Genomic DNA, 25484 nt, shown 5'->3' on the forward strand with positions numbered 1-25484 from the left:
TGAAATTTGTTCAAACTGAAGGTGATTTTAAAAGTGTTTAATGACCTGTTATGATGTCAATGTAAAGTTTTGTACACATATTTTTACAGAACAATCAGTCACGAGGAGAACAACAGAAATGTGGTTTGTTTTTAAGCCTTTGTAATGTTACTTTGCCCCCTGGTGGTGAATTAAAACTCCATTTGTGGTGTATATGTATGTGTCTATGCGTGATGTCATGTAAAAGAACAATATCAGCGGTTTAATGGAGAAAGAATATATTATTCACACATGTGACATGTTCATAATGATTATCAACATTAAAGCTGTCACTCTTGAGCCCCACAACAATATATAGACCAGACCAGCACTTTTATATTATTAGTGACTGATTTAAAACATAACACGCCATTTACAATACTTGCACAGAATAACAGCTCTCAAGCACACGTTTTTTGGCATTTTAAAAACAACAAAAATGTTTGTACTATAGTGTCACCTAGTGTTGGAAGGCTGGGCGTTTCTGGGATTTATGTTTCTGACACTTTTATGAAACAATATAATAATAATGATAATCATTTTAAAACAAATTAATAATAAAATCATAATTTATAATAAAAATCAGAACAAATGCAGGGTTTCAGTCAGGGTTATTATCAAAAACTAAAACTATTAGAAACATTTTTGTTAATAAAAAATAAAGCTTAAATAAAATGAAATATATATATTTACATTAAATTTAAAGTAAAAATTAGAAATGAAAGTTGAAGCACTAAAATTGCTAACTTGAAAATAAAAAGAAAAACAAATAATGACAAGCACATAAAATTTCTAAATAATAAACAAAAATTTGAAATTAATCTCAAAATATAAAAATGAAAGCTTATTTAAAATATTAATAAAAAATAACTACAGTATATAAATAATAACACGATAACATTGGTTCCAGTAGCTTTGCTAAATAAAATGCCGTTTTACTTCATAAAGCTTTTATTTAGACAGATTATTTTGAATAATTTTTGTATGTACTTGACTGTACGTCTGAGTGTCTTTTCCTGTAGCCTCACCGCACCGTTTGCTAGGACTCTGTTCCTGTGTTCTGATTGGCTGTCGCAGGCCCCGAGTCGCTGTCACTCTCCCAGGAGGAGGATGTGAAGCCGGCGGGGGCGGAGACTGAGTGGGGCGTGTCTGTGTAGCCCAGCCCCTGGTACCGCCCCTGCGGGGAGGCGGGTACTGAGTGGCGGTCAGTGGCGAGCCGCTCGTGGGACGTCCCAGCGAGGAGACCGGTGTGTTCACCCTGAACGACATCCACTTCAGAGCCGAAGAACAGCTTACGGGGACGTCCGAACACCGTACGGCCTGAAACACACACCAACCACACAGACAGTTAAATGATGACACAAATTATGACTTACAAAACACGGAGAGACTGTCTGCTGATCTAGGAGAGCATACTGATACTGAGCAATGCTCTAGAAACCTCAAAGAAAACTCTACAAAGTGAATAAATCTATGCCTCTGCCTAGCAACCATGTAACAACACCATAGCAACCATCCCAGAAACCTTGGAACTGCCTGCCTATTTAAATAAGAAATAATATTTTTATTTTAAAAATATGCTTTGTATAACAGTCTATATATTACGGAGCCATTTTAGTGCCAAAACAAAAAAATGTAAGATTATGATATTAAAGTCTTTTGAGAATTAAATATTTTGAGAAAAAAATTCTTGTAATTGTGACTTCATTCTCGAAATGGTTTGACTTTATTGTCATAAATTCAACTTTATTCTCAAAATATTTCAATTTTATTCTCATAATTTTGACTTTATTCACATAATTGTACTTTGACTTTATTCTCGTAAATTCGATTTTATTCTCAAAATATTTTAACTTTATTTTCGTAATTATATTTTAACTTTATTCTCGTAAATTCAACTTTATTCTCGAAATATTTTGACTTTATTCTCGAAATATTTCAATTTTATTATCTTAAATTCGACTTTATACTCAAAATATTTAGACTTTATTCTCATAATTTTGACTTTATTCTTAAAATATTTCAACTTTATTGACAAAATATTTTTATTTCATTCTCGTAATTATATTTTAACTTTATTCTTGTAAATTCAACTTTATTCTCAAAATATTTCAACTTTATTCTCGTAATTTTGACTTTATTCTCTAAATATTTTGACTTAATTCTCATAATTATTTTTTTACTTTATTATCGTAAATTTGACTTTATTCTTAAAATATTTCGACTTTATTCTCATAATTATATTTTGACTTTATTCTCGTAAATTCGACTTTATTCACAAAATATTTTGACTTTATTCTTGTAAATTCGACTTTATCCTTAAAATATTTCAACTTTATTCTCAAAATATTTCGATTTTATTCTCATAATTATATTTTGACTTTATTATCGTAAATTCGACTTTATACTCAAAATATTTTGACTTTATTCTCATAATTTTTACTTTATTCTTAAAATATTTTGTCTTTATTTTCAAACTTTTGACTTCATTTTCGTAATTATATTTTAACTTTCTTGTAAATAAAAAATAATGAGTATTTTGACTTTATTCTCGTAAATTTGACTTTATTCTCAAAATATTTCGAATTTATTCTCATAATTTCGACTTTATTAAAATATTTTGACTTCATTCTCGTAATTATATTTTAACTTTATTCTTGTAAATTCAATCTTATTCTCGAAATATTTAAACTTTATTCTCATAATTTTGACTTCTTTCTCAATATTATATTTTAAATTAAAAGTAATTTCAACTTTTTTCTCAAAATATTATGACTTTAATCTCATTAGATAGCATTAATTTAATCTCAAAGATAGCAGTAATAGCGTTAGATGTGTAGGTGTGCATGATTGCTCTCACCAGCGTTGCGGACTTGCTCTGCAATGTCGGCGCGTATGTCTGAGACGTCCAGCATGGCGAGCAGCGAGTCGAAGCACGAGCCTTCATCATCCTCACGTACGTATGGACGACTGCTAAAACTGTAGTGATGAGCGATCGCTGCCAGAAACATCTCCAGACAGATGATGAAGTCCTACACACACACACACACAGACACTAAATAATTCTATCCTTATTCACTTTAGAAACCAACAGCATGTTTGCTTTAGGGTTCAAAACAGTAGTGTGTGTGTGTGTGTGTGTGTGTCACCTGTAATCCCGTGGCTACAGCTTCCACACTGTCCCACTCCCAGGTGTGTTTGTCTGAAATCACTCCGACCTTCACCAGCAGAGCGATCAGCACAGCCTGCCTACAACACACAAATACACGTCACATACAACGTCCTACACTGTATTTCTCATTCTTGCATGTTTTACCCTAGCAATCACAAATAAAACCCTGCAAACTGCCTAGCAACACCCCAGCAACCCAATAACAATCTAACAACCATCCATAATACCTATCAACTTTCTTGCAAACACTGTGAACATCCTAGCAACTGCCTAGCAGCACCATAGCAACCACCCAAACTGCCTAGCAACCACATGGCAATATACTAGCAATCATCTATCGAAAACCCCAGCTACATACACAATTCTTCAAAAATGGCTGGAAACTCTCTAGTAACACATAGCAACACCCTAGCAACCATCTATTCAACCAACTGCCTAGCAACACCCTAGTTACTACTCAGAAACCCTACAATCTGCATACAAAACCATACAACACCCTAGCAACTGCCTAGTACCGCAAAGGAACGCCCTGGCAACCAACTATAACACCTATCACCTGCCTTACAACCAACTGCCTAGCAACACCCTAGCAACTGCCTAGTACCACATAGGAACACTCTGGCAACCAACTATAACCCCTATCACCTGACTTGCAACCAAGTGCCTACCAACACCCTAGCAACCACCCATAATACTCTACAAATTGCATAAAAGCCCCCAAAAAGATCTTAGCAATACCCTAGCAACTCCCTAGTACCACACAGCAACACCTTGGCAACCATCTATAACACCTATTACCTGCCTTACAACCAACTGCCTAGCAGCACCCTAGCAACCACCCATAATACTCTATAAACTGCATACAAAACCCTAAAAAAGGCCTAGAAACTCCCTAGCAACTGCCTTGTATCACATAGAAACACCCTGGTGACCATCTATAGCATCTATCACCTGCCTTGCAGCCAACTGCCTAACAACACCCTAGCAACCACCCAGAGAACCCTACAAATTGCCTAGAAACTCCCTAGCAACTGTCTAGTACCACATAGCAAACCCTGGCAACCATCTATAACACCTATCACCTGCCTTGCAACCAACTGACTAACAACACCCTGGCAACCACCTATAATACTCTACAAACTGCATACAAATCCCTACAAAAAGGCCTAGAAATTCCCTAGGAACTGCCTAGTATCACAGAGCAACAGCCTGGCAACACCCTAGCAAGCACCCATCATACCCTACATCTGCATACAAATTTCTAAAAATGGCCTAAAACACCTTAGCAACTGCCTAGCAACGCCCTGGCAACCAACTATAACACCTATCACCAGACTTGCAATCAACTGCTTAGCAACACCCTAGCAACCACCCATAATACTCTACAAACTGCATAAAACTCAAAAAAGATCTAGCAACACCCTAGCAAATGACTAGTGCCACATAGCAACACCCTGGCAACCATCTATACACCTATCAGCTGCCTTGCAGCCAACTGCCTAGCAACACCCTTGCAACTGCCTAGTACCACATAGGAATGCCCTGGCAACCAACTATAACACCTATCACCTGACTTGCAGCCAACTGCCTAGCAACACCCTAGCAAACACCCATAATAATCTACAAACTACATTAAACCCTCCAAAAAAGTCTAGCAACACCCTAGCAACTGCTTAGTACCACATAGCAACACCCTGGAAACCGACTATAATACCTATTACCTGCCTTGCAATCAACTGCCTAGTAACACCCTAGCAACCACACATAATACTCTACAAACTGCAAAAAAAAAAAAAAAAAAAACCTAAAAAGGTATAGAAACATTAGTGTATGCTTGAATGATTTTGTGTGAACATGAACGCACCAGAAGGACACAAAGACGACGAGTTTGACGCACAGCAGCTTGCCGACGGGTCTCAGGGGCTTCAGCTCTTCTCTCAGCGTTCGGTAGAACAGCAGCAGGCAGTACATCGCAAACTCAACACACAACAAATCAAACCAATCTTCCTTATTTGACTCCAATGACCAGTAGTTTCAGACATTTGACTATAGCATAAGGTTATACTATATTACACTCTAAGCATGTGTCAGTATTAGCAATATGTTGATATATTGTCTTTCCTAGTGCCACAGTCTGTGACTGTAATATAAATTATATATGTAAATTAATAAACACATATAGATGCCGTTGGTTACCAGCTGTGAGGCGTTGTTGACGATGACAAGGTACGTCCATGCGTTTCTGAAGCTGAAATTACCTTCATCATAAACTCCACACAGCTGACACACACTACAGCAGAGAGATATATAATTAACATTATTTTTAGTCATATTAAAAACACAAAAATACAAAATGTTTGTAAACAAGCAGCTTTGGCATTACAGCAGAAGCTCCAGAAATTAAAATTAAGTTCCAGACGGTTAATCTTCAGAACCACTAATCTAGATTAGTGAGTGTGTGTGTGTGTGTGTGTGTCGTACAGTGCGATGATGGTGGTCACAGGTCTCACTGCTGTGTACTGCAGAACTCCAAGCTTACATCTGAACAATAGAACCCTGAGAAAGACAGAGAGGAATGTTCATCTTATTTCATTTGTGTGTGCGTGTGTTTATTTGTGTGTGTTTTCACTCACTCTCCCATTGCCCAGGGCGGGCAGCAGCAGAAAGGGGGCAGCAGGGGTCTCTGTTCCTGCACCTCCAGCATGAGCACCAGACTGGGATACTGATTCTCCAGGAAGTTTAGCAGGAACATCAAGAAGTTGTAGATGACGTACGCCTCATAGCATTCCCGACACGTGTCCACGTAAATCGCAATCTTGGGGTATTTTAATGCGATCCACTGCAAGACACACAAACGCAGCTGTAGGACATTGTTCTCCTGACAATAACCAACAGTGCCTCAGCATTCCTCCTCCGATCAGGAGACACAGAGATGTTTGTTACTCACGCTGTCTAAGCTGTATATGGGAACCATCCAGAGAATCCTGGAAAAACACACATTCATGAGTTATTCATCTGCTGATTCTCATTTATAGGGTATGTATGTATGTGTGTGTGTGTGTGTGTCTGTGTACTTGTTCTTGCTACATTGTGGGGCCCAAATGTCCCCACAAGGATAGTAAAACCTGAAATTTTTGACATTGTGGGGTTTAGGGTTAGGGTTGGGTTAGGGGATAGACAATATCGTTTTGTCGGTATAAAAACTATAGAAGTCTATGGAAAGTCCCCACAATTCACAAAAACAAACATGTGTGTGTGTGTGTGTGTGTGTGTCTGATACCTGATGATGGGTTTCTGTAGCTCAGGTTGTGTGTAGTGAACAAGATGTTGTAAGATTCCCCACAGTGAAATGGGGATTGTCAAACACACAAACACACCTGCGATGAACCATGCTTTAGTGTGTGTGCCCACCTACAACACACAAAGACACACATCAGTGATAGATAGATAGATAGATAAACTAGATATACAATATTTTACGATACATAGATAAACTATATATACAATATTTACGATAGATGATAGCTAGAAAGATAGATAGCTAGATAGATAGATAGATAGATAAACTATATATGCAATATTTACGATAGATAAACTATATATACAATATTTACAATAGATAGATTAGATAGATAGATAAACTAGATATACAATATTTACGATAGATAGATAAACTATATATACAATATTTACGATAGATAGACAAACTATATATACAATATTTATGATAGATAGACAAAGTATATATACAATATTTACGATAGATGATAGCTAAATAGATAGCTAGACTGATAGATAGACAGAGAGATAGATAGATAGATAGGTAGATAAACTATATATGCAATATTTACGATAAACTATATATACAATATTTACAATAGATAGATAGATAAACTATACAATATTTACGATAGATAGATAACCTATATATAGAATATTTATAATAGACAGATAGACAAACTATATATACAATATTTACAATAGATAGATAGATAAACCATATATACAATATTTATAATAGATAGATAGACAAACTGTATATACAATATTTACGATAGATAGATTGATAGATAGACAAACTATATATACAATATTTACAATAGATAGATTGATAGATAGACAAACTGTATATACAATATTTATGATAGATAGACAGATAGACAAACTATATATACAATATTTACGATAGATAGATACATAGATAGATGGATAAACTATACAATATTTACGATAGATAGATAGACAGATAGATATATCTATATATAACTATATATAGAATATTTACAAAGATAAACAATATATAGAATATTTACACACATATATAGATAGATAAATAAACTATATATACAATAATTATGATAGATAGATAGATAGATAGATAGATAGATAGATTTAAGGTAACTATTTATACAATATTTACAATAGAGAGATAGAGATAGCCAGATAAACTTTACAATATTTACATAGATAAACAATATATACAATATCTATAGATAGATAGATAGATAGATAGATAGATAGATAGATAAACTATATATACAATATAGAGACATGGGAGCATAATCTATATACACAGTATTTTCTGATAGGTAACTATCGTGTTTAGTATGCAGCACAGCAGCAGGTTTTCTCTAATGATGTTGTAATGCATCACCTCGGCTCTCCGCAGCTCCCACACGCACAGCGGCAGCGCCACCGCGAGCACGAGCACGAACAGGAGCGCGACCAGCGGCCGAATCCAGCGCCGCCAGCGCCCGCAGCAGCCCGGCATCTTCACCCGACACCGATCCGCGCCTCACACCATGTCCGACATCAGCGCTGACCACACCGACGGGCTCGAGCGGAGGATGCTGGTTACAAACAGGGCGTGATTACAGCACGAGCCACATAACCAATCCTACTATTGAGAAGGATTAGCTCATGAATATTAAACAGGAGAGCCTGACGTTGCTTAGTAACCTTCTTGGAGCGTCAGAGCACGTACGCTAATGAAATATTCATGAGCCAAACTTTCGCGATTTACCAAACAATAGCGGACAGACGTAGTCTCATTAATATTCATAGCCACAAGATTCTTCGCTTGCTATGTGGGCGCTGTCTGTTAGGTCTACTGGGCGGACGTCACATTACGTAATTAATATTCATGAGCTAAGCCTTCACTGTAGTAGAATTTGTTGATTTGCGATCTTCCGTTATGAACGTAACATTAGATGTCATCTTATATGCATAAATTATGTTATTATGTTATATTTCCGTTCTATTTGCGTTACAAAACCAAATAACAAATGAATGTAAATGAATATTCTATTATATTATTTAATAAAGGTTTACTGTATTTTACCAACAAAAACACATTGATATTTAAATGGCTGATTTATTTTTAACCGTTTAACTCGTAACCGTATAGAAAAGATTTCCTGGGGGAATAAATCTTTCCGCTTCCCACTAATGGAAAGGCAGTTCTGTGGGAATAAAACTATAATCCTGTCTCTAAAGTGGCAGTTTCATAACCAACAGACCACACACTGGGACTTGGATAAACACACTTCAAATATTTATTTACAACATCTTAAACAAGAGGACACTTCATTTTAACGTCTTCTCACAGCTGTTTTCAGGGCTACTGACTAAATAACTAAAATAACATAGCTAGATTAGCAAAACAGCCGTCATTATCTCTATAGAAATGTAATGTGCGTTTAAATTTTAATGTATGTGATTTAATGTTACTTTATTCTACTGTTTCTAATAAATAGCTTCACTTTCCGGTTTGAAAACGCCATGTTTCCCGCGTATGAAACGCCATGTAAATAACGCCTGAGTCACGTTTTCGTCGACGCAGTTGTTTTTCTTAACGCAAACAATAACCAAACGTCAACAAAGAAAGAAAGTGGCGGGAAGACTGACTGCGATTAACAGACCGGTGGCACGAGCTAATAATGCTGATATAAACATTTCTGTTGCAAACAAGTTCATTGAGGATATGCGTGACGTGAGTAAACCGATTTTCTATGGCCATTTCTCCTCCATGAGGCGATTTATGTAAATTTATGTTGCACATGACAATGTAAATACTTGTAAATATGAGATTTTTTGTTCACATTTTATTATTTTTTCAACTCGGGTAGATTTTGATCGGCTGTCAATGTTTTTATCGCTCATCAGCTGTGAAAAAATAAATAATTCTGAGAGTAATTACAACGATATCCTTCCTCTTTGCCACTACTTTCATAGAATTAGAAGGATTATCAACATTTTATAGTTACCTTCTTTGATGTGAATAAGCCTTAATTCTGTTGCCATCCAGCTAACAAAACAACGTTCTAAGAACGTTTTGCTAATGTTCCCATGATGTTATAACATTTGAACGTTCTCTAAACATTTAAATGTTTTAAAAAAGTTTTTTCCTTAGTTATGTGAATGTTATGGTAAGATCCCATTTAATAATTTTGAAAACATTAGAACGTTACTTTTAAAAGTTCTCTGAAACAAGCAGTAACATTTCAAAAATGTAGACAAACACCCATCTAAAACGTTTTAGAAAAACGTTCAATGAATGATGTGTAAATGATGTTTTAGTGTTAACGTTTCAAAAACTTTATTAGTTTGTCTAACATTTAATAATAAAAAAAAAAATGTTAGCGCAATGTCAAGTTAAAACGTTTCAGAAAAATTGTTACATTAATGACGCATGAATAACGTTTTTGTGTTAACGTTTTGAGAACATTATTAGTGTGTCTAAAATAAGAAGTTAGTTAGGAAAATGTCCAAAACGTTTCCGAAAAAACGTTTAACAAATGAGCTACAAATAACGTTTTTGTGCTAACTTTTTAAAAAACTTCAATAGGTCGTCCAACATTTTGTCCAAAAAAAGTTTGCTCCAAACGCATAAATAATGTTTTTGTGTTAACATTTTGAGAACATTATTAGTTTGTCTAACAAAAAATGTTTCAAAAGTTTCTGAAAAAAAATATTCAATGAATGATCTATAATGTTTTTGTGCTAATTTTGTAAGAACTTTATTAGTTTGTCCAACATTAAAAAAATGTTACCTCAACGTCTAGCTAAAACGTTTCAGAAAGTGTTTCATAAATGACGCAAAAATAAAAAAATTTTGTGTTAACGTTTTGAGAACATTATTAGTTTGTCTAACATTAGAAAATCAAAATGTTAAAAAAAATATTTCTGACAAACATTTAACGAATGATGTATAATGTTTTTGCGCTAATTTTGTGGGAACTTTATTAGTTTGTCTAAGTTTAAAAAAAAATGTAGTTAGCTCAACATCAAACTAAAACATTTCAGAAAAAGTGATTCATGAATGATGCATAAATAACGTCTTTGTGTGTTAACATTTTGAGAACATTATTAGTTTGTCTACTATTAGAAATTAGAAAAAACTTCTAAACTTTTTTCGAAAAAACATTCAACGAATGTTGTATAAATAACGTTTTTGTGCTAACTTTTTAAAAACTTTATTAGTTGGTCTAGCATTTAAAAAAAAAATGTTCAATGTCCAACTAAGACGTTTCAGAAAAAATGTTTGATGAATAATGTATAAATAAAGTTTTTGTGTTAACGTTTTGAGAACATTATTGGTTCGTCTACAATTAGAAAATTGTTAGAAAAACATCTAAAAATGTTTTGAAAAAACGTTCAATGAATGATGTATAAATAACGTTTTTGTGCAAACTTTTTGAGAACTTTTATTAGTTTGTTTAACATTTAAAAAAAACTGTTAGCTCACCGTTCAACTGAAATGTTTCAGAAAGTGTTTCATGAATGATGCATAAATAACATTTTTGTGTTAACGTTTTGAGAACATTATTAGTTTGTCTAAAATTAGAAAATCCAAAACTTTTTCAAAAAAACGTTCAACGAATGATGTATAAATAACGTTTTTGTGCTAACTTTTTTGAGAACTTTATTAGTTTAAGTTAAAAAAAAGTTAGCTACATCAAACTAAAGCATTTCAGAAAAAGTGTTTCATGAATGATGCATAAATAACGTCTTTGTGTTCGTTTTGAGAACATTATTAGTTTGCCTACTATTAGAAATTTTTTAAAAAACGTCCAACGAATGATGTTTTAATAACGTTTTAGTGCTAACTTTCGGAGAACTTTATTAGTTTGTCTAACATTTAATAAAAAAGTTAGTCCAACTAAAACGTTTCAGAAAAAGTGTTTCATGAATGACGTATAATGTTTTTGTGTTATATTGAGTTTGTCTACAATTTTTAGAAAAATGTCCAAAACGTTTCAGAAAAAAAGGATCAACAATTGATGTATAAATAATGTTTTTGTGCAAACTTTTTGAGATTATTAGTTCGTCTAACATAAGAAAAAACGTTAGCTAAATGTCCAACTAAAACGTTTCAAAAAAAGTCTTTCACGTATGACACATAAATAACGTTTTTGTGTTAACATTGAGTTTGTCTAACATTAGAAAATATTTCGAAAAACATCCAAAACATTTCAGAAAAAAAAGTTCAATAATTGATGTATAAATAAAAAACGTTATTATTATTAAACTTTATTCGTTTATCTAACATTAAAAAACATTAGGTAAATGTCCAACTTAAATGTTACAGAAAAAACATGTTAATAATGTTGTTTTGTTAACGTTTTGAGAACCTTAGTTTGTCTAACATTTGAAAAATGTTCATAATGAATGTTCAGAAAAAATGTTCTTTGAACTTTGTGCTAACATTTTGAAAATGTTATTAAAGACTGGATAACTTTGAATGAAAGTTATGAAATAACTGAATGAAATAACTTTTTACCTTTTTTTACTGTTAAATTATAACGTTTATTAAGAACCTTTCCAGAACGTTCTGAGAACATTCCCTGTTAGCTGGGCAGTTTGTGAAACATCTGAAATCACTTACGGCACATTTTAAATGCATGTTTATTTTACAATATATGATGCACACTAAAAAGATGCACTTTCATAATAGTAGGCACAATGAACCAGTGCAATAGTTTTAATCATAAATATATATGTTCATATCTCTGTAGTTGAAACAGTGTGTGTGGTTGAGGTCAGTTGTAGCTGTCCTTGCGTAACGCGGTGCGGTCCGATAAGCCGTTCTGATCAGGGCTCTTGTACTGGAAGCTGGTCCCGTTCAGGGGCACGACGCTGCTCAACAACGAGCCGGCCGGATAACACCAGCAACACAAACACGACTGACGGAGACACAGAGACAGCAGAGATTAGATCATCACAACATCACGGCGCTCTCTTATCAGACTCATTAGAGCTGTCTGTACCCTGAAGCAGTTCTTGAACTTCTTGCTGACGAAGTAGAGGATTATGGGATTGATGCAGGAGTTGATGGTGGCCAGATTTATACTCAGGTAATCGAACACAAGCAAGAAACTGAGACACAAAAACAACAACACAAACAGGTGAAGACCAATAAACATTAACGGCACAAAATTACACATCAAAGAATTGCATTTCTGTAGAACAAGATACAGGAATATCTTTCTAATTTCTCTGATGTATTACTTTAAAAGAGTTTAAAAAAGTAACAAAAAAAATATTTTTAGTTAAAATAAAATATTGAAAAAATATTGTGAACTTATTCAAATAAGTTATTTAATATATAATATTATTTTATATATCTGGGTACAAGAATAATAATTAGTGTAAGTTATTTTAGTACATCGATTTTAAGCTAAATAAAAAATGAAAAATGTTGCCTTTGCACTTAGCTGAAACACAATAAGTTTAGTTGTTTTTTCCAAATATTATATTTTAATATTTAAAAATATATTAAATATATTTTTATATTAAAACATTTTAATATTTTTTAAAATATATTAAATATAATATTTTTATATAAATATTATTCCATATATAATATTATTTAATATTATATCAGGGTACAAGATATTTTAAAATATTTAAATGTATTTAAAAATGTATTCAATATATTTTATATTAAAACATTTTAATATATTTAAATTATATTAAATATTATATTTTTTATATAAATATTATTTCATATATAATATTATTTAATATTATATCAGGGTACAAGAATAATAATAATTAGTTTTAGTTATTTAGTATGTCAGTTTAAAGTAAATAAAAAATGAAAAATGTTGCCTTGGCACTCAGCTAAACTACAATTGGTTTTTTGTATAAATATTATTAAAATTGTAATTTTATTTATTGTATCTGGGTACACTCTTTCATATGGTTTTAAAATATAAGAGTTAAGTAACAAAAAAATTATAACAAAGACAAGAACACAAAATGACTAAAACTTCAACTAATACTACAATGAAAACAGCATATTAAAAAAAAAAAAAAAAAAAAAAAACGTAATAAAGTCTATAATAGTGTTTATATGATACTACAATAACACTGTTGTGTGTTTGTTTGTGTTACTTCAGGAGGTCGCAGCGGCCGACGTCGTTCTGAAAATAAACCATCTTCTTCAGGATGCGACTGAGATGCAGCGGAAACCAGCAGAGAGCGAAGATCAGCACCAGAGAGAAAACAGCCTTCGCCACCTCACGCCTCTGCTCAAACACACACACACACGGGTTAGTTAACGATGGTCTCGTCTGGTTTGTTTCAGTGTTGCGTGTTTGTTTCTTCACCTGTTTGAGGTGTTCGCTCAGAGAAAACTTCAGACTGCCCTTCCTGTTGCTCAGCATCTCACAGGTCATGAGTGTGTAAAAGACGGCCGTGCAAACCAGCGGGACACAGAAATAAAATCCAAACAACCACCAAACCTTCACGTCCCTGTAGAACTACATACACATACTTCATTTAGCATAAGAGTTATGAGAGAGCATAACTGATGTGAGATGTTGTTGCATGTTCTTACCGTCATGAACGACGTCTCTGGTTTCAGCATGCAGGTGCGGATGGTGACATTATTGTATTCGAAACTGACCATTTGGAAGCCGATGGCCTCTGGAACAGCCAAAACTACAGCCAGCAGCCAGATGCACACAATCTCGACCGCTGTGGACGCAGGGATCCCCACACCTTGAACACGACTCCATGACGCTACCGCACGATACCTGCGCACAAACACACAGTAAACCAATATTGCACACTGAAATCTGTTGTTAGAGACCAATATTTCAAGAGTAAAGACGAAATACTACAAGAGTAAAGTCGAAATGCTGCGAGAGTAAAGTCGAAATGCTACAAGAGTAAAGTGGAAAAGCTGCAAGAGTAAAGTGGAAATACTGCGAGAGTAATGTCGAAATACTGCGAGAGTAAAGTAAAAATGCTACGAGACTAAAGTGGAAATACTGCGAGAGTAATGTCAAAATATTATGAGCATAATGTGGAAATATTACGAGAGTAAAGTAGAAATGCTACAAGAGTAAAGTGGAAATACTGCGAGAGTAATGTCGAAATACTACGAGAGTAATGTCGAAATATTACGAGAGTAAAGTGGAAATACTGCGAGAGTAACGTCGAAATACTACGAGAGTAAAGTAGAAATGCTACAAGAGTAAAGTGGAAATACTGCGAGAGTAATGTCGAAATACTACGAGAGTAATGTCGAAATATTACGAGAGTAAAGTGGAAATACTGCGAGAGTAACGTCGAAATACTACGAGAGTAATGTCGAAATATTACGAGAGTAATGTCGAAATATTACGAGAGTAAAGTGGAAATACTGCGAGAGTAACGTCGAAATACTACGAGAGTAAAGTAGAAATGCTACAAGAGTAAAGTGGAAATACTGCGAGAGTAATGTCGAAATACTACGAGAGTAATGTCGAAATATTACGAGAGTAAAGTGGAAATACTGCGAGAGTAACGTCGAAATACTACGAGAGTAATGTCGAAATATTACGAGAGTAATGTCGAAATATTACGAGAGTAAAGTGGAAATACTGCGAGAGTAAAGTGGAAATGCTACGAGAGTAAAGTGGAAATACTGCGAGAGTAAAGTGGAAATACTGTGAGAGTAATGTCGAAATACTACGAGAGTAAAGTGGAAATACTGTGAGAGTTATGTCGAAATACTACGAGAGTAATGTCGAAATATTACGAGAGTAATGTCGAAATATTACGAGAGTAAAGTGGAAATACTGCGAGAGTAATGTCGAAATACTACGAGAGTAATGTCGAAATATTACGAGAGTAAAGTGGAAATACTGCAAGAGTAAAGTGGAAATACTGTGAGAGTTATGTCGAAATACTACGAGAGTAATGTTGAAATATTACGAGAGTAATGTCGAAATATTACGAGAGTAAAGTGGAAATACTGCGAGAGTAACGTTGAAATACTACGAGAGTAATGTCGAAATATTACGAGAGTAAAGTGGAAATACTGCAAGAGTAAAGTGGAAATACTGTGAGAGTTATGTCGAAATACTATGAGAGTAATGTTGAAATATTACGAGAGAAATGTCGAAATATTACGAGAGTAAAGTGGAAATACTGCGAGAGTAACGTTGAAATACTACGAGAGTAATGTCGAAATATTACGAGAGTAAAGTGGAAATACTGCAAGAGTAAAGTGGAAATACTGTGAGAGTTATGTCGAAATACTACGAGAGTAATGTTGAAATATTACGAGAGTAATGTCGAAATATTACGAGAGTAATGTGGAAATACTGCGAGAGTAAAGTGGAAATACTGTGAGAGTTATGTCGAAATACTACGAGAGTAATGTTGAAATATTACGAGAGTAATGTCGAAATATTACGAGAGTAAAATGGAAATACTGCGAGAGTAACGTTGAAATACTACGAGAGTAATGTCGAAATATTACGAGAGTAAAGTGGAAATACTGCGAGAGTAAAGTGGAAATACTGTGAGAGTAAAGTGGAAATACTGTGAGAGTTATGTCGAAATACTACGAGAGTAATGTCGAAATATTACGAGAGTAAAGTGGAAATACTGCGAGAGTAATGTCGAAATACTACGAGAGTAATGTCGAAATTTTATGAGAGTAAAGTGGAAATACTGCAAGAGTAAAGTGGAAATGCTACGAGAGTAAAGAGGAAATACTGCGAGAGTAATGTCAGAATATTATAAGAGTAAAGTGGAAATGCTAAGAGAGTAAAGTCGAAATATTAAGAGAATACAGTCTTGAAATATTATGACTTTAAACTCGTAATTTTAGATTTTTTAATTTTTTTTTTTTAACATGGCACTAAAACAAGAATCATAAAACACAGTCACAGATTCCAGATACTCAAATAGTTGTATCTCGGCCAAATATTGTCTTATCCTAACAAACCATACATCAATGGAAAGTATTTAGCTTTCAGAAGTTGTATGAATGTCAATTTAAAAAAAAGTCCCTTATAACTGGTTTTGTGGTTCAGGGTCACATTTGCTGTATGTTCTCATAACACTGAGAGAAACTGTTCTGAGATCAGCATTCTCCGAACGTCCTTGTGATGTTATTTTTACTTGATGAACATTCTGGGAAATATTTTTGTAACCTTTAAATAACGTTCTGAACAAGAAAACTGAACATGTTAGTAGGATTTTTGTCTAACGTTTTTTAAATGTTGCTACTTGTTTCAGAACCTTCTCATAATTACAATGATACAATGGAATGTTCCCATAACGTTCATATAACTAAGAAAAAGTGTTTATAAAACATTTAAAAATTTGGATGTTTGAACATTCAGAATAAAAAAAAAAAGTTTAAAGGATAGGATTTACTTTAAAACTTTGGAATTTCTTACAGAATTACAAAGAAAAACACAAACTTGACATTTTGAAGTAGAAAAATTTAAATAATCAAATGATCTTATTAACAACTTATTTTTTTTAATAGTGCCGTTCCAGATTCAGGTGATTCATATTATTTATTAAATTATAAAATTAATTATTTGCATTTGGCAACAGTAATGGTGCAGAAATGGCACACTTCAGGGTTTTTTGTGTGTTAGTGTGTGTTACCTGTCCACACTGAGCGCACACAGATTGAGAACCGTTATTCCTACTGATGCTTTCTGTAGAAACGGCATGAGTTTGCACAGGAACAGTCCGAACACACTGTCATCAAACGGCCACCGCATCGCCAGCAGCTACAACACACACACACACACACACACACACACACACACACACAGACTCTGTTAAAGCATATCTTCACAACCTGTGCCATATATTTAAAGACAAACAAATTAAGCACTTTTATCTTAGTGACAGTGTGTGTGTGTGTGTTGTGAAGTGGGTCACATGTGTGACTGAATTGAGTGTTAGACTGATAACTCTCCCAAAATAAATCTGACTGACCTACTGCTGCATACGTTTACCTAGATCGGTGTTGTTACTGCTAACTAAAACTAAAGCAATAAAAATATTTTTTATTAATTGAAATATCTATTTTTAATTTATATATATTTTTTATTTATAATGTTTACACATTTGTATTATTTATTATTATATATTAAATAGTAAATCTACTTACATTTTCTATATTAAATGCACTGATATTATAGTATATATATGACATCAGCAAATAGTATGTCAGCAAATAAGATAAATAAATAAATATGTAATAATTAATTAAAAAAATTTTAAACTATTTTTTAAATTATATATAACAATAATATATATTATAATATCATATAAATGTAATAAAATATTACATGTACATTATAGAAATCTAATAAAACATTTGATAAATATAATTTAATTTTTTTCTTTACATTTTATTAAATATATATATAAAAAAGACATTTAAGTACTTAAATAAGTTAATTAAATGAATAAATAAATATTTGAAATATATTGAAATAAATAATTATATTTAATAAGTATTTAAATAAGATACTAGAACTAATAATTAATTTAAAAAGATGTATAATATACAAATAATATATATTATTATATAAATGTAATAAAATATTACATGTACAGTATATAACAGAAATATAATAAAACATTTGATAAATATAATTAATATTATATATATTATATTAATATTATAATTATATACTTTTACATTGCATGTATTTCAGTAAGACAATTACTGAAAAAGAGGATGAATGACTATTAATGATATATATATATATATATATATATATGATAATTAAGTATTTCGATAAATAAATATTTATGAATTAATTTAAATATTTTAAACTATTTTAAAATTATATATAATGATAATAATATATTATTATATCATATAAATGTAATAGAATATTACATGTACAGTATATAACATAGAAATATAATAAAACATTTGATAAATAAATACAAATAAATTAAAGATAAATGAAAATAAATTCAATAAATATAAGCTTTTTATATTTCCTTTACATTTTATGTAACATTGTATATATACATACTAAAATTAGTTTAAGTTAAACTATTAAAATAAAAAAAATACATCTAAATAGACGTTTAATAAATTTTAAATTATAAAAAATTAATTACTAAAACTAAAATTTCTAAAAGTAATATTTATATTTATATAAAAATTTTTGTTATAACAATATTGACATATACAAATAGTAATATATTATAACACTGACACTAATATCAAAAAACACTGACCTAGATGTCTGAATCATTAAGATAATTATATTACAGACTAATCGAAACCCAAACCTCATATTATTTACATGATTATTGTTAATAAACACACACACACAATCAAGTGTTCGATACCTTATAGACATTAATGGGTATGTCGATAGCGATGTAAATGAGGTCTCCCAGCGCCAGGCTGGCGATCAGAGCGTTGGGTCCGTTTCTCATAGTCTTGTTGAGGTAGATGATCCTCAGCAGCGTGGCGTTTCCCACCATCCCCACCACGAAGATGAGGCAGGACAGGACCGTGTTGACGTATTTGAACAAGCCCTCGATGTACGTCCTCCGTAGACACGCCGGGGGCAGCGACAGAGGCCGGATGCGCACCGACCCGTTCCCCGGAAGACGGCCCGCTTGACGGACAGCTCTGGGGTCAGAGGTCACGCGGTTCGACCCCGAGGGCAGCGTCGGAGATTCGTGACCCGAGCGGCGGACGGCCGTCGTCGGGTCATCTGAGAGCTGGAAGCCATTGGATGAGTTTGATTGACAGTTTCCACTACCAATCAGCACACAGGATACGGCGGTCATTAGCAGCGTGACCCGATGGATTTTGGGGGGCCGCATTGTGGATCAAAGACTTCTGTTGTCAGTTTGGTGGAAAGTGTCTCTACAGGATACAAACAAAGAGAAACTGTTCTGGGTTCAGTACAATGCGAATTTATGGGTGGCGTCTGTGACGCATTCACTCAAAAATCACATTAAGAGTAATGGAGCCTCAATGGACGTCAGTGGAGCAAGACATTAAACCTGGTTAAATGTTAAAATATCACAAGACTTGAGACTAATGTGATTAAATCACTTGTTTATGAACATATATAATGACTAAACATGGTAACCTTTGTTTGACATGAAAGAAAACAAAACAAAACAAAGTGAGGTTTACATCCAAAATAATCCAGCAAAAACACTAAAAAAAAGGTTTAGCAGCTTATAATGAATTTGGAAGATCTTAAAACAAAAAAACAAACAATTCTGAAAATGTTATTCCAAATAAAACATTTAAACATAAAAACGTTAAAAAAAGTTCAAACAATGTAAAAAGTAGTTTAAACATTTTAAATGAAACATTTCATTAAAGACCAATGTAAAATTAGCATTTTATGAATATTATTAAAGACCAGGTATATAGCTAATAATAATATATATATATATATATATATATATTCTATAAAAAATAAATAAATTCCAAGAACATTTTGCTAATGTTGCCAATTAATCAAACTAATTTTCTAATAATAAAAACGTTATTTCTGAATGTTCTCTGAACATTAAAAACATTTTTTTAAATGTTTTAATTTTTTTTTTTTTTTTTTTTGAAACTTTGTAAACATTACAGAAATGTTACTTTTGAATGTTTTGAAACAACTAGTAACATTTAAAAAAACATTAGACGAATATCCAACTAAAACTTTACGGAAATAAAACGTTCCCTGGACAATGTATAAATAATGTATTTTGTGCTGATGTTTTGAGAACATTATTAAAGATCAGAAACCCTGCTATCAATAATATGTTCTAAAAAGGAAAATTTAACAGGTTATATTGCATTTGGAAGAGCTAAAAACTAAAATATATTTTAAGAACGTTTTGTTAACAATACCATTAAGTTCTGAAAATGTTATTCCAGTTCTTTTACAGTTTATAAAATGACAAACATTAAAAAAGTTCAGTTTTATAATATTGCAAACATGGGAAACAAGTAGTTTAAACATTTAAAAAATGTCCAACTTAAACATTTCAGGCATAAAATTCCACAAACAATGTAAAATTAGCATTTTATGAATATTATTAAAGACCAGGTATACAGCTATTCTAAATAAAGTCTAAGAACATTTTTTTAATGTTGCCAATTAATCAAACTAATTTGCTAATAATAAAAACATTATTTCTAAATGTTCTCTGAACATTGAAAACATTTTTTTTTAAATGTTTAGAAGCATTATGGAAATGTTACTTTTGAATGTTCTGAAACAACTAGTAACATTAAAAAAAAAAAAAAAACATTAGATATACAGCTAAAACTTTTTAGAAATAAAACGTTCCATGGACAATGTATAAATTATTAAAGATCAGAAACCCTGCTATCAATAATATGTTCTAAAAAGGAAAATTTAACAGCTTATATTGCATTTGGAAGAGCTTAAAAAATGTTTTGAAAACATTTTAACATTAGGTTATGAAAACATTATTACAGTTTTTTAAATAGCGAATGTTCAGGAAGCGTTCAGTTTTATAATATTGCAAACATTCTGGTAACGTTAATTTTGAATGTTTTCAAAGTAGACAAGTGGTTTAAATATTTTTAAAAACATGATAGGAATGTCCAACTACAACATTTCAGGAATAAAATTGCATAAACAATGTATGAATAGTGTTTTTGTGCTAATGTTTTATGAATATTATTAAAGACCAGATATACAGCTAATCTAAACATGTTCTAAGAATGTTTTGCAAACGCTGCTAATTAATAAAACTAATTTGGTAATAATAAAAGCATTATTTCTGAATGTTCTCTGAACATTGAAAACATTTTTATAAATGTTGTAGAAATGTTTTTTCCTGATTATGACTTTTTGCTGACATTATGGGAATGTTACTTTTGAATGTTCTGAAACAACTAGTAACATTTAAAATAAGCGTTAGATGAATACCCAACTAAAACATTACATGAATGTACACTACCAGTCAAAAGTTTTTGGACAGTAAGATTTTTTTATGTTTTTTTTTTTTTTTTTTAAGAAGTCTCTTCTGCTCACCAAGCCTGCATTTATTTGATCCAAAGTACAACAAAAACAGGAAAAGTTTTAAATATTTTTACTATTTAAAATAAGTGTTTTCTATTCAAATAGATTTTAAAATATAATTTATTCCTGTGATTTCAAAGCTGGATTTTTAGCATTATTACTCCAGTCGCATGACCCATCAGAAATCATTCTAATATTCTGATTTGCTGCTCAAAAAACATTTATTATTATTATATTATATAACTGCATATATCTGAAATAGAAATCTTTTCGCTTTTGATCAGTTTAAAGCATCCTTGCCAAATAAAAGTATTCATTTCTATAATTTCTTTATCAAAAAAAAAAAAAAAGAAAGAAATACTTTCTTTCTCCAAGCTTTTGAATTGTTTAATGTATGTTGTTACAAAAGCTTTTTATTTCAGATAAATGCTGATCTTTGGATTCACCAAAGAATCCTAAAAAAAATACTCAATTGTTTTCAACTTTGATACTAATAATAAATGTTTGTTGAGCACCAGATCAGCATATTAGAATGATTTCTGAAGGATCATGTGACACTGAAGACTGGAGTAATAATGCTGAAAATTCAACATTAAAAAATTTGACTGGTAGTGTATAAAAATTTTTGTGCTAATGTTTTGAAAACACTATTAGTGATCAGATACCCATCAAACAAAATATGTTCTAATAATGATTTTCTAATGTTTCCATTAAAAATGTTATTTTCAAAAGTGTCCTTAATCTTCAAAACGTTTAGGATTTTTTAAACGATTTTTCTCAGTTATGCAAACGTTAACAGAACATTCAGAATTTGCCATTACATGGTGGAAATATTATCAAAACTTATTTTGTTAACGTTCATGGAATGTTTTTTTTTTTTTCTTTTCCTAAAATGTTTCGTTTGGACATTTAACGTTTTTTAAATGTTACTTGTTTTCGGAATGTTCACAGAACTTTCAAAAGTAACATTCTTATAATGTTTGCAAAATGATACAATGTAATGTTTCCTGAATGTTCATATAACCAAGAAAAAAAAACGTTTCAAAAACATTTTTAAAAACCTGGACCTTTTAAACGTTTAGAGAATATTTCAAAACAACATGTACATTTTTTTTGTTTAATAACTCAGTGAAAATGTTAGCCATTCTTAGCACACTTTTTGTTAACTGGGTTTCTGTCTTTCATGGAACTTGTTGTTTTTCCTGAAATGTTTTGAAATGTTATAATGCTTTTTGTGGTTACATTTTTAAAATATTACATATTTCAAAACATTTCAGGAAAAAAGTTCCATTTGAACATTAGTTTGTTTATTTGAGAGAACCTTATGATAACATGAGAACATTCCCTGTTAGCTAACGTTAAAAATATTAACACACTTCTACTGTAAGTGCATCAGGGTATGTGATTTTTTTTTTTCTGGTGTTTTCTAAGGAATGAGTTTATATATTGTGTGCTAACTGACAGTACGATGCAGTCAGTTGGTCACACATGTCAGTGATTGTGTCTCAAAAGCAACACGCTTCTCTGGAAACTTAATGGAAAACCACAAACACACTGTTCACATCAGTTCAGCCGAATCACATCAAACGAACCGATTCACTTTGAACTCCAGCAGTGACGTTTGCTTTAACACAAGATCTTGTGCTTCTCCTCTGAAACTGCTGGAACAGTTAGTCAATCCTTATTACATCTACTGAGATCTATTAACGTCTTGGTTATTTCTCATAGACGGCAATGAGACTAATTAAGAGACTTCTGTTGACGTCTTCTCATCCTCAGATGTTTTTCCTGATCACAGTAATCTCATGTCAGCATCACTGATAGACTGTCCTCGTTTTTGTTAATATTTTGAATTACATTTTATTTCAGTATTTTGCTTTCACTTTAATTTTCATTAAAGTTTTAGTAATTTTGTTGCATGCTCTTGCAATTTCATTTTTTAATGTGTGTATATAGTTTTAGTTCAATTTTAGTTACAATTTGTAATTTTATTGCATGCTTTTTGCCATTTCATTTTTAAAATTTTTGTGTATATGTAGTTTGTTCAATTTTAGTAATTTTGTATGCTTTTGCAATTTCATTTTTTTTTAATGTATGTATATATGGTTTTAGTTCAATTTTAGTTATGATTTTAGGTTTTTGGTTGCATGCTTTTGCAGTTTCATGTTTTTTAATGTGTATCTATATAGTTTTAGTTTAATATTAGTTACACTCAGTCTTTTTGTTGCATGCTTTTGCAATTTCATTTTTTTAAATGTGTGTGTATATAGTTTTAGTTCAGTTTAGTTATAATTTGTCATTTTGTTGCATGCTTTTGCCATTTATTTTATTTTTTTAATTTGTGTATATATAGTTTGTACAATTTTAGTCATTTTGTTGCATGCTTTTGCAATTTCATTTTTTAAAATATGTTTATATATATAGATAGTTACATTTAAGTTACAATTTTAATCATTTTGTTGCATGCTTTTGCAATTTGATTTTTTAAAATATATGTATATATATAGATAGTTACATTTTAGTTACAATTTTAATCATTTTGTTGCATGCTTTTGCAATTTCATCTATTTTAAATGTGTGTATATATAGTTTTAGTTAAATTTTAGTTACAATTTTATTGCATGCTTTTGCAATTTAATTTTTTTTAAATGTGTGTATATATAGTTTTAGTTAAATTTTAGTTACAGTTTTAGTCATTTTGCTGCATGCTTTTGCAATTTCATTTTTTTTAGTATGTGTATATATAGTTTGTTCAATTTTAGTTACTATTTTAGTAATTTTCTTGCATGCTTTTGCAATTTAATTTTTTAAATGTGTGTATATATAGTTTTAGTTCAATTTTAGTTACAATTTTAGTCATTTTGTTGCATGCTTTTGCAATTTTTTATGTGTATATATATAGTTTTAGTTTAATTTTAGTTACAATTTTAGTCATATTTTTTGCATGCCTTTGCAATTGCATTTGTTAAAATATGTGTATATATAGTTTTAGTTAAATTTGAGTTACAATTTTAATCATTTTCTTGCATGCTTTTGTCATTTTTATTAGTTTTGAAAAATATGTTTTATTTTTATTTATTAGTTTTAGTTTATTTTAGTTTATTTTACTTTAATAAAAAAAGTGAAATGTTGCCTGAGCAATTAGTTATTTTTCATGATTCATTTTATTATAATTAACAAATAGTTTTAATGTAGCAAAAATGTTTTTTAATGTTAGAGTTTCAGAATAAAGATTTTAAAGCTTGAATGATCTGATCTGCTATCCACAATAATTTTATATCTCTGTACTCTTTCTGTATGACAGTAACTCATTTGCCTCTTTTTATTACTCTAAACATCTGAGAAAAAAATTAAATGCACAAAAAGTTTCTTGGGAAAGCAGTAAGCGTGTAAAATAGTACAAAAGCAGTGATTTAGTGAGCAAAGCGAGCAGACAGACGTGCTGTGACGTGCACAAACACACACTGACCTTCAGAATGACGCTGATAAACTCTTCTGTCTGTCTCTTTCTTTTCTCATGGACTGAAGCTGCTGTGACCCGAAAGCGTCCCGAATCTTCAGCCAATAAATCCAGAAGAGCAGCCGGATCCAGTCGGATGGAGAGGATCGTACAGATCTGTGTGAGTGTGTGAGAGCAACAGATGAGTTATCTTTAAACACCCTCCTCTTTCTCTTATCTGTGGGACGCGGCCTTCCTGCCACTGGCTCTGATTTCAATTTTAACACACACACACACACACACAGAGAGACCACCCTATGTTCTCATCAGGACGTTATTTAATCATCTTATGAAGGGAACAGAATAAACACTTTGAAAGAGTATGCGTTCTTTTTTATGGACATGACGCATGATGTTTACCATGGTACACTGCAAAAAATGCTTTTCTTGCTTAGATTTTTTGTCTTGTTAGGGTTAGTTCTACACAAGTAAATATTATTGTCTTGTTTTCAGAAAAAACAACTCAAAAAGCAAAAGCAAAATAATCTTGTTTTCTGTTTGAAATAGG

At 31.7% G+C, this 25484-nt stretch overlaps 2 protein-coding genes across 3 annotated transcripts; both read right to left on the reverse strand.

Moving 5' to 3' along the window:
- Positions 1 to 22: 22 nt before the first annotated feature.
- LOC127161938 (transmembrane protein 184C) lies at positions 23 to 8068 on the reverse strand. The gene is made up of 10 exons (XM_051104709.1): positions 7845 to 8068; positions 6471 to 6601; positions 6138 to 6174; positions 5824 to 6029; positions 5672 to 5746; positions 5387 to 5480; positions 5055 to 5167; positions 3168 to 3267; positions 2879 to 3050; positions 23 to 1338 (listed from the first exon to the last, which is right to left on the reverse strand). Exons 1-10 carry the CDS (start codon positions 7959 to 7961, stop codon positions 1058 to 1060), a joined length of 1326 nt encoding a protein of 441 aa, XP_050960666.1. The 5' UTR covers positions 7962 to 8068; the 3' UTR covers positions 23 to 1057.
- Positions 8069 to 8568: 500 nt separating this feature from the next.
- ednrab (endothelin receptor type Ab) lies at positions 8569 to 25147 on the reverse strand. 2 transcript variants are annotated; one of them, XM_051104708.1, is made up of 8 exons: positions 24947 to 25147; positions 18812 to 19340; positions 17093 to 17220; positions 14034 to 14232; positions 13804 to 13956; positions 13589 to 13722; positions 12460 to 12568; positions 8569 to 12375 (listed from the first exon to the last, which is right to left on the reverse strand). In XM_051104708.1, the coding sequence occupies exons 2-8, from the start codon at positions 19295 to 19297 to the stop codon at positions 12232 to 12234; spliced, it is 1353 nt and encodes a 450-aa protein (XP_050960665.1). In that variant the 5' UTR covers positions 19298 to 19340; positions 24947 to 25147; the 3' UTR covers positions 8569 to 12231. The 2 variants fall into 2 exon arrangements, with proteins under 2 accessions (XP_050960665.1, XP_050960664.1); XM_051104707.1 differs by having other exon boundaries at positions 8570 to 12375; positions 18812 to 19364.
- Positions 25148 to 25484: the final 337 nt, after the last annotated feature.

The sequence above is a fragment of the Labeo rohita genome, unplaced genomic scaffold, assembly GCF_022985175.1.
Source record: "Labeo rohita strain BAU-BD-2019 unplaced genomic scaffold, IGBB_LRoh.1.0 scaffold_78, whole genome shotgun sequence".
Lineage (NCBI taxonomy): Eukaryota > Metazoa > Chordata > Actinopteri > Cypriniformes > Cyprinidae > Labeo > Labeo rohita.

Excerpts from the sequence above, each read along its gene's own strand:
- ednrab (XM_051104708.1), bottom strand. The coding sequence starts at position 19,297 with ATGCGGCCCCCCAAAATCCATCGGGTCACGCTGCTAATGACCGCCGTA. Across the intron at positions 14,233-17,092 it reads TGTGCGCTCAGTGTGGACAG|GTATCGTGCGGTAGCGTCAT; the intron begins GTAACACACACT and ends GTTTGTGCGCAG. Across the intron at positions 12,569-13,588 it reads GGCCGCTGCGACCTCCTGAA|TTTCTTGCTTGTGTTCGATT; the intron begins GTAACACAAACA and ends TTTGTGTCTCAG.
- LOC127161938 (XM_051104709.1), bottom strand. The coding sequence starts at position 7,961 with ATGCCGGGCTGCTGCGGGCGCTGGCGGCGCTGGATTCGGCCGCTGGTC. Across the intron at positions 5,168-5,386 it reads TCAACAACGCCTCACAGCTG|TTTGCGATGTACTGCCTGCT; the intron begins GTAACCAACGGC and ends TTGTGTGTTGAG. Across the intron at positions 3,051-3,167 it reads CTGTAGCCACGGGATTACAG|GACTTCATCATCTGTCTGGA; the intron begins GTGACACACACA and ends GTGTGTGTGTAG.